The sequence below is a fragment of the Grammomys surdaster genome, unplaced genomic scaffold (genome assembly GCF_004785775.1).
Source record: "Grammomys surdaster isolate TR1022 unplaced genomic scaffold, NIH_TR_1.0 223, whole genome shotgun sequence".
In the NCBI taxonomy this organism is placed as follows: domain Eukaryota; kingdom Metazoa; phylum Chordata; class Mammalia; order Rodentia; family Muridae; genus Grammomys; species Grammomys surdaster.
The window spans coordinates 2582591-2597370 of NW_021604668.1; the positions used below are offsets into that span (position 1 = coordinate 2582591).

General features: G+C 45.2%; 1 protein-coding gene across 1 annotated transcript in view; it reads right to left on the reverse strand.

Moving 5' to 3' along the window:
* Positions 1-14780, reverse strand: part of Ptprn2 (protein tyrosine phosphatase receptor type N2) — a 732192-nt gene that overhangs the window by 45798 nt on the left and 671614 nt on the right. The window contains exon 16 of the mRNA XM_028773201.1: positions 3172-3245. Coding sequence (XP_028629034.1) covers positions 3172-3245 — 74 coding nt within the window. The remainder of the gene's footprint in view (positions 1-3171; positions 3246-14780) is intronic.

The window sequence follows — 14780 nt, forward strand, 5'->3', positions numbered from 1 at the left end:
AAGGAAAGCCGTTAGCTTGTGTTGACTCTAGCACTCACTCAGCTGTTTCTCAGGCTGTTATCACAACATGAGGTGAAAGTCCATGTATTTCCAACTCCAAGAACAAGACAGTGTCTTGCTGTTGAACATGGATGACAACTGTTCAACCTGTGAGTGGCCAGCTTCATCTTTACTCTAAAGCCCTCAGCTGTGTTCCAAACAAAACTGACTTTGAAAACAGAGTGCCGAGCATTCCGAGTCAGAAGTTCTGGAGAGCTTAGGAGGAGGGAAGAGGAAGCAAATCCTTACTGACAGTAGACAGGGAGTGTCTACTCTAGACTGGCCCTGTCCTCACCAAGCTGCAGCCAAAAAGTCATGGGAAGACCTGGCCAGACTTGGGGAGGATGCACTGTCCTAGGTGCTGGAAGTTATACATACAGAGTGACTATATATTCAGACGCTCCTGTGTCCCCTACACCCCTGATGTAAGGCAAGTTTCACAGAATTATTTTTTTCCATTTTTCAAGGCAAGTTTTCTCTGTGTAGCTTTGGGTGTCTTGGACCTCTCTGTGTAGACCCAGGAAAGCTCTGAATTCAGTGATCTGCCTGCTTCTACCTCCCAAGTGCTAGGATTAAAGGTTTATGCCAATATGTATGGCCAGCACACTTTCTTAAAAGCAAATACGATGAAACTCTTGTCCTGATGCCAAGTCTTCATCTGGGGAGGTCCTGGGTACTAGAGCTTTGAAATCAAGAAATGCTGCCTAAGCTCCTTTCGTTCACAGAGTAGAGATTTGTTCAACACTGATGTACACTGAACTTAAAAGCACAGATGTTTGGTTGAATATGTTCTGAGAACCCACGAATTGTCCCCCCCCACACACACTTGGCCAACTTCTGAGGACATCTGTCATCCTTTTCTTAGGATCCACCCTGTCCAGACTTAAATTAGCTAAATGCAGTCAAACCGAAACATTCATTTTGCTCCTGTCACTGATACAGCAGGATGAGCAACTGAGCTTGTTTCTTGGTGGTGTTAGGAATCTTGGGTTCTGGGTCACCCATACCGGGTGCTCATCTGAACCATGGCCAGGTGGGTGGCCTCCCTCAGTCTGGAGGCCTCCAGAATAGCAAAGCACAGTGCTTAGAGTGAATGCTTCTTTTTCTCAGAAGCACTACGTGGGATGGCAGAATCCCCGTTTACTCTCATGACCCCGATTTAAAAGCAAAGATTGCTCCTTATTTACTACTGGGTGACTTCCCTGAAATTTAATGAGGAGTAGGCACAGATGTAATTATCATAGTTTTATGTGGCACAGCCAGGGCCGTCTGCACTGTAATTGTAAGCTGCTCATTCAGTAGCTGCTGCGAAGGTCAATATCACGGTTCCTCTAGTTATCTCAGACAGACGGCACAGTCAGTTTCTACTGGCTCATTCTTACAATCCAAATTTAGAGGGAAGAAAAGAATTATAATATGAAGCAAAGAGAAAGTGAATGTTACCAGCATATTGCCTTTCCTACTGACCCTTTTGACCTGAAGCCATGGACAGCAGACCTGGGAGTCACTCTGACATGAACTCACGGGATGTCCTACCTCCACTGAAGAATACCCTGTGACCGTTGGTCTGTGGATGGTGCAGTTGTTGAGCCACATGAACCCACTCTGAGGCTGGATTTCAGCCTGAAGCCCCCCATTGGTTGGCTGCTTGTCACCGATTACCATATGGGGCAGCTAAGCATGCCTCGGCATGAGCTTTTGATGTACAGACTTGAAAATAGCTGCTACTTACATTCTGGTTTTCCCATCCAGTTCTTTTTGGGAAAAGGGATAGGACAAGAAGAAAACTGTTTCAGGTGACTTTTATTGGCCATCACTTGTCAGTTTTCCTTCATGCAGAGTCTGAGCCCAGGCACTTATAAATCAGAACTTACACTCTGCTCATAAGTGAGTCAGCTAGCGAGTCTCGGGTGGGAGCTTGACTTAGTCCTATGCAAAAAGAATAGTTGAGCAACTCCAAATGAGAACCACTGAAGCAGATGAGCTCTGGGTTTAAAGTCCGCTCCTGCTGAGGTAAAGAAGGCATCCCTTTTCCATGGACATGTAAGGGGGCTCAGGTGGTAGAGATGAAGCACCAACTCCTCATTCAGTTCATTTTTCACAGTACTTGAGCTCATTGTGTGGGATGAGGTGTCGGGAAATGGGATCAGCCACATGTGCTAGAGTCTTAGTGACAATTTCACCCAAAAGGGAGGATGCTGAGCATCTCATAGTAATCTGTCAGAAGACCCTCCCCACAATATGCTGGACACATGCTCACAGATGGCTTCCTACTGGAGGACTGTAAAGAGCCCAGGACACAATAATCCTGGTTTGTGAATCAGAGGGAAACTCCTGATGTGGGCGATGCTACATCTGTCCTGGATCCGCAGGGTGAAAGCCTCTGCTCTGACCACGCTCTGTGACTCTGCATGGCTTCCTCTCTTCCAGCCACATCAGCACAGCTCCACTGTGGAAGCCAGTTGAGCCTCCCCAATGCCAGCTTTCAAGCTCTCCACTACCAATTTTCCCTCTCTTCTTGGTCAGCCCTCAGTTGGCTCTGACTCATCCCTTTCCAACCACTTCTTCTGAGGCCGGAGATAAGAACATATGTCCTGATCCTAAAGATGTGCTACTATGGGAACATGACATCACAAGGAGGGGGGGCATGCCTCATGGTATGGGTGAAGCTGCTCTACCATTGGACGTGCAAACCTGCTGCTGTCTCTCTACGCTGCTACCTCAGGTCGAATGGCATAGCCACTTTCATTTAATATTGGTCTATATGAGAAGGATTCCAGCCACTGGAGAAGCCTGAAAGATAGCCTATTGTCCTGTCCTGCCTCAGGGCCGTGAAATACTTGAACCTCATATTCTGAACCCCATAAATAAACAGGAAGTAATAGCTCCAGGGAAGGGGTGTGACATTGAGCAGGAATCATCCCAAGCCACAGTTTATGTCAAGAAACTGCCCTTGCTGGCTGGACCCTGCAAGGCGACACCGACAGTGTAGAGGCAGCAAGACTGGGACCGAGTGCTTCATCAGTTCATTAGCCAGAGCAAGGACCTAACCCAGAACTTTCCTTACCACACGGCCTATGACCACCTAAGAAATAGCCCTGTGCCTTCCCTCCCCAGAGACCATATACTTACAATGGGACTGGCATTGATGTAGTCAGAATTGCTATGGCTGTTCTCAGACTTCAATAGGATCCTGGAGTGGTCATCTGCAAGTAAGTCAAGAGCGGAGGATTAAATTGCTGTATAGCCCCGCAACTGTAGGAGATCTAACCACTGCTTGGGTGGGGTTGGGGGTGCCTTGTGGGCTCCATGTGTTCTGAGGCTCCCCCTTGCAGCCCTTTCAGCTCTGGACCATCCCTTGCTGTGTGGGTCCTTCCCTTCCTCATTCCTGTGTATGAATCTTTGGTATAAGGGCATCGCAGGGTATGTGTCGGAAACGGGACGAGGGTTCTCACTTGGCAGAATTCAGACACCGTGACAGTTTTCTTATGTAGAGCTCAAATGTCAAATTAATCTTCTACTCAGAATTAACCGAGCACTGGCCTTTTAGTGAGAGACAGCTCTGTCAACACTCAGTAAATAAACATAACCGTGCGCACTAACAGGAAAGCCACTATCTGGAATGTAAGAGTCTTGATAAATCATTAAAGCCTCGCTGTTGTTAGAATTTAGTTTCAAAAGGAAAGTAAGGGTCAGAGAAAATGCAGATGAAGAAGAAGACCGCACAAAGGAGAAACATGTCCACTGTCAAGATAAGAATGTGCCTTGAAAGAGCAGAATCTGAGTACTGTGGAGGCCGGCCCCACAGTGGGATTAATGATGCAACACCTTAAATATGGAACAAACTGCCTTCTGCCTGCTGAGATTCTCCCTGCCTTCTCTTCAGAAATTTACAAAGTGCGCCCTTAGTAGAAAGTACAGGGTGTGGGGAGGGGGGAGGAGGAGGGGAGCCGATGGAAGGTCATGAAGACAGAACTGCCTAGGAGAACCAGTACCTGCGAAAGCCTCTTCTCCTTCAGAAGCAAGTTCAAACACTGCCAACCACTCAATCATCACTCCCACCCTCAGATGTTTCTTTGAAGAGCATACAACACCATGTCTTTTATTTGGGGTAGACAGTCATCTGTACTTATAAGCCCTTTAAGCCTTCCTCATCAGGCCACTTCCTGTAGAAGGTGGCTCTTACACCTTCTACAGCCACCCAGATGCATCAGTGCAGACTTGAGAACTTTCTTTCCCCCACATGTTTCTGTAATTTCATTTTGAAACAGGGACTCACTGTGTAGCTTTGACTGTTCTGGAACTTGCTTTCTATACCAGGCTAGCCTCAAACTCATAGAGTTCCGCCTGCTTCCGCCTCCCAAGCATGGGCATTAAAGGATGCACAGCTATGCCTAGCTCTTTCATGTCTCTTGAAGATTTTACTTTGAAAAAAAAAAATGTCTATGTGCATGAGCGTATGTGTGTATGTGTGTGTATGTGAGTATGTGAGTGTGTATGTGTGTGAGTGTGTGTATGTGTGTATATGTGTGTGTGTGAGTGGTGTATGTGTGTGTGTGTGAGTGTGAGTGGTGTATATGTGTGTGAGTGTATGTGAGTATATGTGGGTGTGTGAGTGTGTGTGTGTGTGTGTGAGTGTGTGTGTGTGTGTGAGTATATGTGTGTGTGTGTGAGTGGTGTATGTGTGTGAGTGTGTGTATGTGTGTGTGAGTGTGTGAGTATATGTGTGTGTGTGTGTGAGTGTGTGTGTGTGTGTGTTCTTGTGCCATGAAGCATGTGCAGTGTTGGTTCTCTCCTTCTATCTTTAATGTGGGTGGGTTCTGGGGACTGAACTCCTGTTATCAGGCTTGTATAGCAAGAATTTTATCTACTGAGCCATCTTAGCCCTTATTTAAACAGTATTCTAATTATGTGGGGTTTTATATGGTGCACATGTGAGTACAGGTGCCCATGGAAGCCAGAGCTGTCAGATCTCCCTGACACTGGAGTTATAAGAAGTTAGTTGTGAGCTACCCAAAGAGGGTGCTAAACGCTAAACTTGGCTCGTCTGGAAAAGCTGTACACACTCAACCACTGAGCTATCACTCCAGGCCTTAGCTTCTTAGACAAGGTCTCCTGTAACCCAGGCTATCCTCTAATTCACTGTGTTAGATTCCATGATGACTTTGAATATCTAATCCTCCTGTTTCCACATCCCCAGTGCTGGGTTAACAGATATGTACCACCACATTGGATTTATATAATTTTAAGGATCAAATCCATGGCCTCATACATGCCAGGCAAGCATTCTATGAGCTGAGCTACATATACCCCCAGCCTTAATTTAAAATGTCCATAACACAGCAACAACAGGTGTTGGAGAGTTGACTCGGTTGTTTATCAGGGCATACTCTTCTTGCAGACAACCGGAGTAAGGTTTCTAGCATCCACATCAGTGGCCAGTAATGGCTGGTAATTTGAACTCCAGGGGATCTGGATGCCTTTTTCTGGCCTCCGAGGGAATCTGCACTTGTGTACATAGTCACACACAGACGTGCATGCACACATGCAATTTAAAACAACCACCACCATGTTGCAGGGTTAGGGAAGTTATGAGATTTGTACCAGGTTGAACTTGGGAAGCATGAACTACTGGAGCTCTAGGCAAAAGAAGGCTGCAGGCTAGCAGCAGTCTGTCTTAGGATGTGGTGGGAGTGTTTCCAGTAGAGACAGGATTAAGCAGGATACATCTATAGACAGGATGAAGGTTCACACATTTCACAGTATTAACATTTATCTACCCACCTATGTGTCTGTTGAGGGTTGCAGAAGCACCATAAAAGCAGCAAGACAGTGAATGTCAAGCCATTTCTGCAGTTTTTAGCAAAGATGTGGATTATCAAAAAATCCCATAGACTGGATGGATCCTTCCTGCATAACTGTACTAACTACAAACTGGTAGCATCAAGAAACTGAAGTACACCTTCTTTTCCTGACTCTAAGTTACCATCATAAAAACTTGTTAAGGAATATTATCCAGTATTCTATATTTTCACACATTCTGGGGGGAGGGAGATGGCAGAGAAGAGATGTACTGCCTTCAAGTTGCTGTGGTGGCCTGCTAAACCGACTCTGTAATATTGTAATAGAGAACCACATTCTTAGTTCCTTCCAGAGTGTTCCAGAGGGGCACCTGGAAATCTGATTTACTGTAAATATTCTCAATACACCAACATTAGGCAACAGAGGGGCCTCTCCTAAGAAACATTTATAAACAGAAGAATCTGGTGGGGGAAGGAATCAGGAAAAGAAAGACCACAGCTCACGATTCCCTGGCTCAGTGTTGTGTGCTTGCTCAGTAAGTGCCGAATGTTCCTAGTGGAACTCTTTGTTAGGCTGGGGAGATCTGAGAGCAACTGCAGCTTCTCTCACAGGAACAGCTTGGCCTAGAACAGCAGACAGGGCAACTGTGTGCTTGGGCTCAGCAGGTGGCTGCAGCTGGACTTTCTTATCAGAGAGCTGTGAAAATGTCTCCTGGATCTGGAGGCCTGGGAGAAGAAAGACAGTGATCAGGAGCCTTCAGTCTGAATATGAAGAGAATCTGTCATGGCTTCTGCATGCTAACATGCAGCACTGACACCTCCATGCAGCTGTTGTGGATCTCTGTGCAGGCAGGCTACACATTCACTTTTCCCTCATCTCCTCAAGTGAAGGTCACACCCTCCTGCTCTCAGGTGGTATATTTGGTTTTGTATTATTTTGTATTTGTATGTTGCTTTTAAACTTAGGTATTTTTTTTTTACATTGGTTTACTTTGGGCCATGTGTTTGGAAACCCATGGGGCCTCCTTCAAAGGGCCAGTGCACTGTATACAGCAGGGACAGGCACAGCGATAAGTCAGTGGTAAATCTCCAGCCTAATGTATAGTCTTCTTTCCCTGTTCCTGTTTTTAAAGCAGTGCTATAGGAGCCAATGAGAGGAATGCACACAGCATTACGAGCATCAAAGATAGGCTTCCTGGACTGCAAAGATGCCAAGGGAGACAGAGGAGCCTGTGAGATCAATCTATACATGTCAGACCAACTGAAAGTTCCAGTGAAGCCGGGGGCAGGGGAGACACTAGGTCTATTTCTATCTGTGCTTTATAAGAGTTATTCCTTCCTGTCCCCAGGGCAGCACTCATGTGGCAGAGTGACTGGACACACAGCCCAATGATGGCATCTTTGAGCCATTTCAGTTAACAAATGGGTATGTTTTTCAAAACTCAGTCTGAGAACTCTGGAGCCAAGAGCATCTCACTTTCTGCATCTAGTTCTGTAATTGTTAGAGCTGTTTTCTTTCTAATGAGATCCACAACCTTGGAGGGAACATGATAAACATATATGGAGAATATTTTTGGTCAAATCCACCTCACACTACCATCTTCTGACTTTCCCCAGTATCTGTCACATATCAGTACCTTGTTCAGCAATACTCTTAATTTCTACAATATTCCATATTTTGACATATGTCATCTATGATCACCTGGATACCTATACTACATATTAAATGAGGCTATATTCTTATTTTATATAAAAGAAATGGAGACCTAGGAAGATCAGTGTTCCTGGCCAGTCTCAGGAGAAAACAGCTTCAAGTTTAAGCTCTGCCATTTGCTAGCCTGGAGCATTTGGATAAATTACTCAGTGTTTCAGAGGATTGGACTTCTCTTTCAAAATATGGAGTTTAATATATAATTACAGGACTGTTGTGATAAATGGCATCTATTATTAGAACATAGTGAGGAGTTCATGAATAAGTTTAAGACTACAGATGGACCCACAGATGGAGTGGAAGTCCACTGAGTTAGCAAAATGTGTGTAAAGACCACTGTCTCATCAGTAAATAGAACATGACTTTCACAAGTGCCAAAATGAGGAACAAGTTCCAGAATTACAAGGGAAAAAGCCCAGGAGGACAGTCTTCCTGAAACTGTGGAGAGCTCTGAAGTTTCATCATTAATGGATACAGAAATAGAATCTTGTTGTTTAGAAGATGCATGGAAGCCATCTTTGGTCTAGAATAGACCTCTCAAAAAAGTGGTTCCTATAGCTCCTGGTATTGCTGCTTCTGTGGTCCAAGCAAGTAGCAATGTGTAGCCAGCCATCTCCATGTCACTGGTACATGCATTTCTCCAAGTTGCCTGTCTGTCAGTGTTCCTCTTCTCCCTCTGGTGCTCATCCTCCTATGGTGTTCAATCTCACTGTCCCTCTGTCCTCTATGAGCTTGTCCTTCCATGTCCATCAAATCTCCATGTGCTCATCACATGTCCCTATTCCTCATGCCTCTATATTCTTCATCCCTCCAGGTGTTAATCCTATATGGTGTTTGTCCCTCTGCACCATTCATTTGCCTATGTTGATCATTCATCTGCATCACTGCCACTCTTCCATGTTCCTCAATCCTCATTATAGCCAACCCAATGAACAGTCTCCATGATCATAGCTTCCTTCCCTACTTTCACATGCCCACTGACAGCTGATGAACAGCAATTATGTAACCAGATATTACCTACTACCCTCAATAAACCAGATAGCAATGCTGTCCCATGTTCCCAGTGAGGGATGGCCAGTAAACAGAAATGACTGTATTCAGACCTACTTTAGTTGGGCAAAAGAACACATTATTACATGTGTTTGCTCCAATGCTTTGAGAAGCCAGATGGGTGTCTCTGAATACCTAGGAACAGAAAGAAACAATGTGACCTGCTTTTTTTGTAGCTGTGACAAAGTACCAGATGCAGTAACTTAAGGAGCAACTTGAGGGTAAATACTGCCCATACTGTTTAGGAAGACATGGTAGCTAGTTACATTGTATACACAGTCATAAAGTAAAGATGAGTGAAAGCAGATGCTCTTCTCTCTTTCTCCTTTTATTCAGGTGGGGATACCAGCCCTTAGGATGGTGTCATCCACATTTGGAGTGAATCTGCCCTCATTAGTTACAGTTAAATTTTTTTTAATTTTTTTATGTGGGTTTACATATTTTTTTACCCCCCCCCCCCCCGGTGCCTGTGGAAGTCATAACTTAGCATGAGATCTTTTGGAACTGGAGTCATAGGTGATTGTGAACCCCCATATGCATTCTGGGAACAGAGCCTGGGTCCTCTACAAGGGCTCTCAACCACTGAAACATTTCTCCAGCCCTCAGTTAAAGGCTTTTTGGAAATACTCCCAGACACACCCAGAAGTGTGTTTCCATAATGATTCCAAATATAGCCGTGCCGATAATTAAGATTAATACTTGCAGAGGCTGGAGAGATGACTCAGTGGTTAAGAGCACTGGCTGCTCTTCTAGAGGACCTGGATTTGATCCTCAGCACCTACATGTAGCTACAACTCTTTGTAACTCTAGTTCCAGGTCATCTGATACCCTCTTCTGGCCTCTGAGGATACCAGACATGCATATGATACACAGATATACATGTAGGCAAAACACCCATACACATATAAAATTTTTTTAAAAACCTAAAAAGAATCAGTTCAACCTCTTATCCACTTGACACGCAAATATGATACTTTGAATCATAGCATTCCATCCATGTTGTCTAAAGCCTCGTGTTTATCTCTGCAAAATTTGAGTTAGTCCATCTCCAAAAGTCCTCATCACTTTCTTATAGTCTCAATGTCATTCAGAAGTTTAAAGCTTGAACTTTCTCCTGAGAACCCAGTTTCAACTAGAAGCCCCTGTAAGATCAAAGCCACAGACTTTCAACACATCACAACAGAGAACAAACATTCCTGTTCCAAAAGGGAGGAATGAGACAATAGCAACAGAAGAGCAGAACAGAGTAAACCTGAAACCCAACTGAGAAAACATTGAGCCTACAGTTCCGTGTTTGGCAACTGCAGCTGGAGATGGGATTACCTGAGCATCAACAGCCTTGGTTAGTTCCATGGCTCCAGCCTACAGCATACACAATGTCTCTTTTCGGGTGCCTTCAGCCTTCCTTGGTGGATATCCCACTGTTCTGGTATTTTTCAACAATACGACTTAGACTTCATCTTCCCAGTTTCATGCCATGGCCTTTCCAGGCCTCTTTTCGTGGAGTCTGAACCTGTCACGCCTAGTCTGAAGAACCTTGTTATAAACCCCCATGACCCTTTAGTTCTTGCATCTCCCCTGGCTGCACACAGTACCATGTGGATGACAATGCCAGCCTGGATTATGATTATGTCACTTGGACCTCAGCTCCATCATTCTCTTGCATGGATCCTGGGGAAACACTGTCCTAGGTAGTTAGTTGTTCTGAGCAGAGATCCCCTCTGCTGGCATTCTCAGTGCAGGCATTTGAATTCCAGTGAATTTGCATTTTCACTAAGTAGAGTCTTTTGTGGGTTGGGGTCTTCTTACAGTATATTTTCCGTTATCCCAGAACAGAGCACAAGGTTTCTCTTTAATAGTGCTAATTCAACACTTTCTCAGCTACCTTGTCAATAACTTTAAACTCATTTGTTTATTTTTCATCTTTCTGTTCTGCCTGCCTGCCTGTCTGCCTGTCTGCCTGCCTGTCTGTCTGTTTCCCTCTTCTCCTTCTACCTCTCCCTTTCCCCTCCCTCCTCTTTTCCCTCTTCTCCCTCTCTCTCTTTCTCTCCCCCTTCCTCCCTTCTTCCCTCCCTCCCACCCTCTCTCTCTCTCTCTCTCTCTCTCTCTCTCTCTCTCTCTCTCTTTCTCTCTCTCAGCTACAAAAATGAAATGCAGAGAGCAGTGGCTATGCAACAGCCCGAGTGTTGTCCTGTCTTGGAATCCCTCATCAAACAACTTAGTTCACATCTCAGCCTCACTCAGATTTTCAGGACTTGGGCAGATGGTAGCCAGATTCTTCTGCAAACTGAGACATGAACGGCTCAGTTCTTGATGGGAGTCCTAGCTGGCACCACTATCCACATTGCTCTCATTATTCGGGTCTTCCAGACTTTACCCAGAATGGCCCATTAAGCTCAGTGTAGTGGTAGCATTCAAGGGCTTTTCTAGATCAGAGTTCCAAATCCTACATTCCTCTGGTAAACCATTTCTAAAACCTAAGAATCAATCCCAAGACCTGTCACAGCAGTGACCTCACTTCTTGGTAACTATTTCCTATATTAGTTGCTTTTCTTGTTGTGAGGAAGTATCTGGCCAAAGCGATGTAAGGAAGGTGTTTTGGCACAGTTTGAAGGTAGAGTCAGTCTATCACTGTGTGATAGCTACAGGATGATGGCATAGTTACAGGACGCAAGGCAACTGGTCACACAGCACCCACAGCCAGGAAGCAGAGAGAGTTGAACACTGGCTCCATTCACTTTCTCCTTTTCATTGAGTCTGGGACCCCACGCTGTGAGAAGAAACTGACAACTTTAGGGTAAGTATTCCTCTTTAGTTAAACCTTTTTGCAAATACCTTCATGGACACCCTAGAAGGGTTTCCATAAAATTTCTAAATTCAGTCTAAGTGATGACAAAGATTAATTTTCACAGGTGCCATTTTCAAAAGCCCTACTAGATGCCAAGATGTTCCTACTATGGGAACTGTTCAGTGCTGATGTTCTCTGGTGAGCAATCAAATCAACTAAGGGGCCTGGGTTTGGCTTCGTTGGTCCACAGAGGCCTCACAGAGGTAACAGTGGCCTGTGATATAGAAGTCATGAGTCTTGGTCTTAGATTTCAGTTTCTTTTTAAAAAAGTATATGTGTTGCATGTTACTGTGTAAAGATTTTGTTTTTTTATGTGTATGTAAGGGTGTCTGCTTGAATGTACACACCATATACTATAAAAGTACCTGGTGCCTGTGGAGGGTAGTAGAGAGCATTGGAGTTACAGGTAGTTGTAAGCTGCCATGTGGGTGCTGGGGACTGAACCCAAGTTCTCTGTAAGAGCATCAAGTGCTCTTGACTGGCAAGCCATCTCTTCAGTTCCAGATCTCATTTATCAAGGTTGTTTTACCAGCATCCCTGCAGATCTTGACAAAGTCAAGAGAGCTGCTTGCTGGGCCAGAGAACTAGGTAGAATGAAGAGCAGACAGTACCACTGTGTTCCTATGCCTAAGGGATTTTACCTGAACACTAATATTTCTGTCTATATCAGTGTAGAAGTTTAACACCTCAGCATGACTGGGCCTGAGCAGAACACAGGGAGCCAATCCCAAAGGTATCCAGGTTGCCGTGTCCCACAAGGCCTACCCAGCCATCAAATTCTCCTGGAGGCCTCAGATGCTAAAAGCTGAAATGTGTCCATCCCAAAGGACACGATAGTCTTACTCTCCCCCAAATGTTAGCCTTCTTGGGAACATGGCCCCTCTAGATATAACTACACTGCATTGAGGTCATCAAGGTAGGACCTGATTCAACAGGACCAGTGTCCTATTAAGCAGGTGCACAGGTGGGGATTGGAAGTAGATTACCACATGACATAAAGATGGCTTTTGGTATGCAAGGATGGCTTTGGTGACACTGGGAGTTTGGACTTCCAGCCACCAGAACTGTGAAGTTGATGGTTTCCACATGACACAAAGATGGCTTTTGGCATGTAAGGAGGACTTCAGTGACACTGGGACCTTGGACTTCCAGCCACCAGAACTGTGAAGTTGATGGTCTCTACTGTTTAAGCTAAGGGTTTCTTTGCCATTTTTAGGAGCCAATGATGTGGTGCCATGGATGGAGTGTTGGCTCTGAACTTGCTTCGCTGTGGCTGCTGCATTCTCAGTGGATTCATTCAACCTCTTTCAGGTTGTAGCTTTTCTATCTCTTACTGAGGTGGCCACAGGCACCTTTGTGCAGAAATGTGCAGAGTTCTGTGAGATCAGTTGGCAGAATTGGGGCTAGCCCCATTGCCTTGGTACAAAGAGGGCTTATAAGAGAGGAACATTCCCTCCAGGAACTGAAATTAGAATGCTGGTGCCAGTGTGAAGAGTACCTGCTCTGGTCTCTCCTAGATGCATAGTACAGGGAAGTACTGATGATTTGGGTTCCCCAGGGTTTCAGCACCTTCACTTTGTTACACATCCATCCACTGAACCATCTTGGATAAGCATTCAGAGGCAAGTCAGGCAGAACCATGCTGTCGGTGAGGTCCTCCCAGAAGGGCCTCTACCACACATGGGTTGCAACTCAACCCTGCACAAAGACACAAGATCCGTAGTTGGTAAAACACACAGCTCTCGGGAGCTTAAGCTTGAAGTGGGTCAGCATCTATAAAACCACACTTTTAGGGTCTGCAGGGATGTCTCAGTTGGTACAGCACCTGCCTACATGCATAAGGACCTGAATTTGATACCAGTATCAGTATAAACTATCAGGCATGGTGGTGTGATCCTATCATCCAAGTACTGGGAGGCAGAGACTGGAAGATCACTGGAGTTTGCTAGCTAGCAAGTTTAGTTTAACTGATGAGCTCCAGGACAGCAAGAGATCTTGTCTCAAAGGAGGTGGACACCATTCCTCAGGGTGGCACCTGGAATTGCCCATAGGTCCCCACACTCATATGCATGTATGTGTAAGCACATCAACATATATACAAATGTGCACCCTCCTCACACACAGATACACACATACACACACACATCACACTTGTACAATTTTCAGAGAACAGTAATCTTATTACTTGTGCATGTTGTATAACTTTTGAAGAATAAGGTTTGTCTGGGGGATAGAAAGGTAGAAGTACCATCTTTGGCTGATGTCATGACATTCAGTGGGGACCCACAGATGTGTCTTCTGACCCTTGGAATCTTAGGATCATTAAGATGATTCCAGAAAAGCACAGGAAGAACACACAGCCAGAACTATCCCACTTAACTCAGAGAGTTAACCTGCAACGAGCATTTGAGGAAGAACTAAAAGAACCAGCAATCTCACAGCCAGGAAGAGGGGCATCTTCTGCAGTGGCTCTCAGAAAGAAGACCATGGTCTCTGCCACCTGATGCAGAACCACAAGAGTGATGGATACATTTTGTCCCAGAACCAGTGGCCAGGCCAAGCATGGTGGTACACATCTTTCATCCAAACACTTGGGAGGCAGAGGTAGGAGGATCTCTGTGAGATCCAGTCTAGTCTGGTCTACATAGCAAGTTCCTAGCCAGCCAAAATTACATGGGGAGATCAGAACAAAACAACCAGAGAAGCAGTGGTCTATGCTGAAGCTCAGAAGGTGGTACCTCTCTGGATGTGCTCCAGACCAATAGGAGACCTTGTTTCCAAGGAGGTAGACATCGTTCCTCAGGCAACTTCCTCCTGAAGTTGCCCATTGATCCTCACACTCATATTCGTGTATGTGTAAGCACATTAACATGCATACAAATGTGCACCCTCCCTCTCTCTCACACACACAACACTTTTATAGTTTTCAGAGAACACTAATCTTTTTGGTATGCATGTTGTGTAACTTTAGAAGAATAAGGCTCGTTTGGGGACAGAAAGGTAGAGGTGCCATCTTTGATGTCATGGTATCACATGGGCAGAGAAGGGAGAGGGATAGAGCTCTGCTGAGGATGTGCTGTGCGCAGGAGCCACGACCCAGAACTTACTACTGGAGTCAGTGTCTAATGCTATCAGATGCAAAAGTACAAGCGAAAGAACAGAGCTCTTCCCTTAGTGACACCAAACTATGGATGGACGAGGCTGCTTCCCAATCAAGGAAGGTCCCATTAGCCACCTTCCCTCCATTTCCACTGGAAGAACAGCAGACCATTTTCACAAATGGGTATTTTTACCACCCTTTTCTGCTAGCTGTGGCAGAGATGCCTGCGGT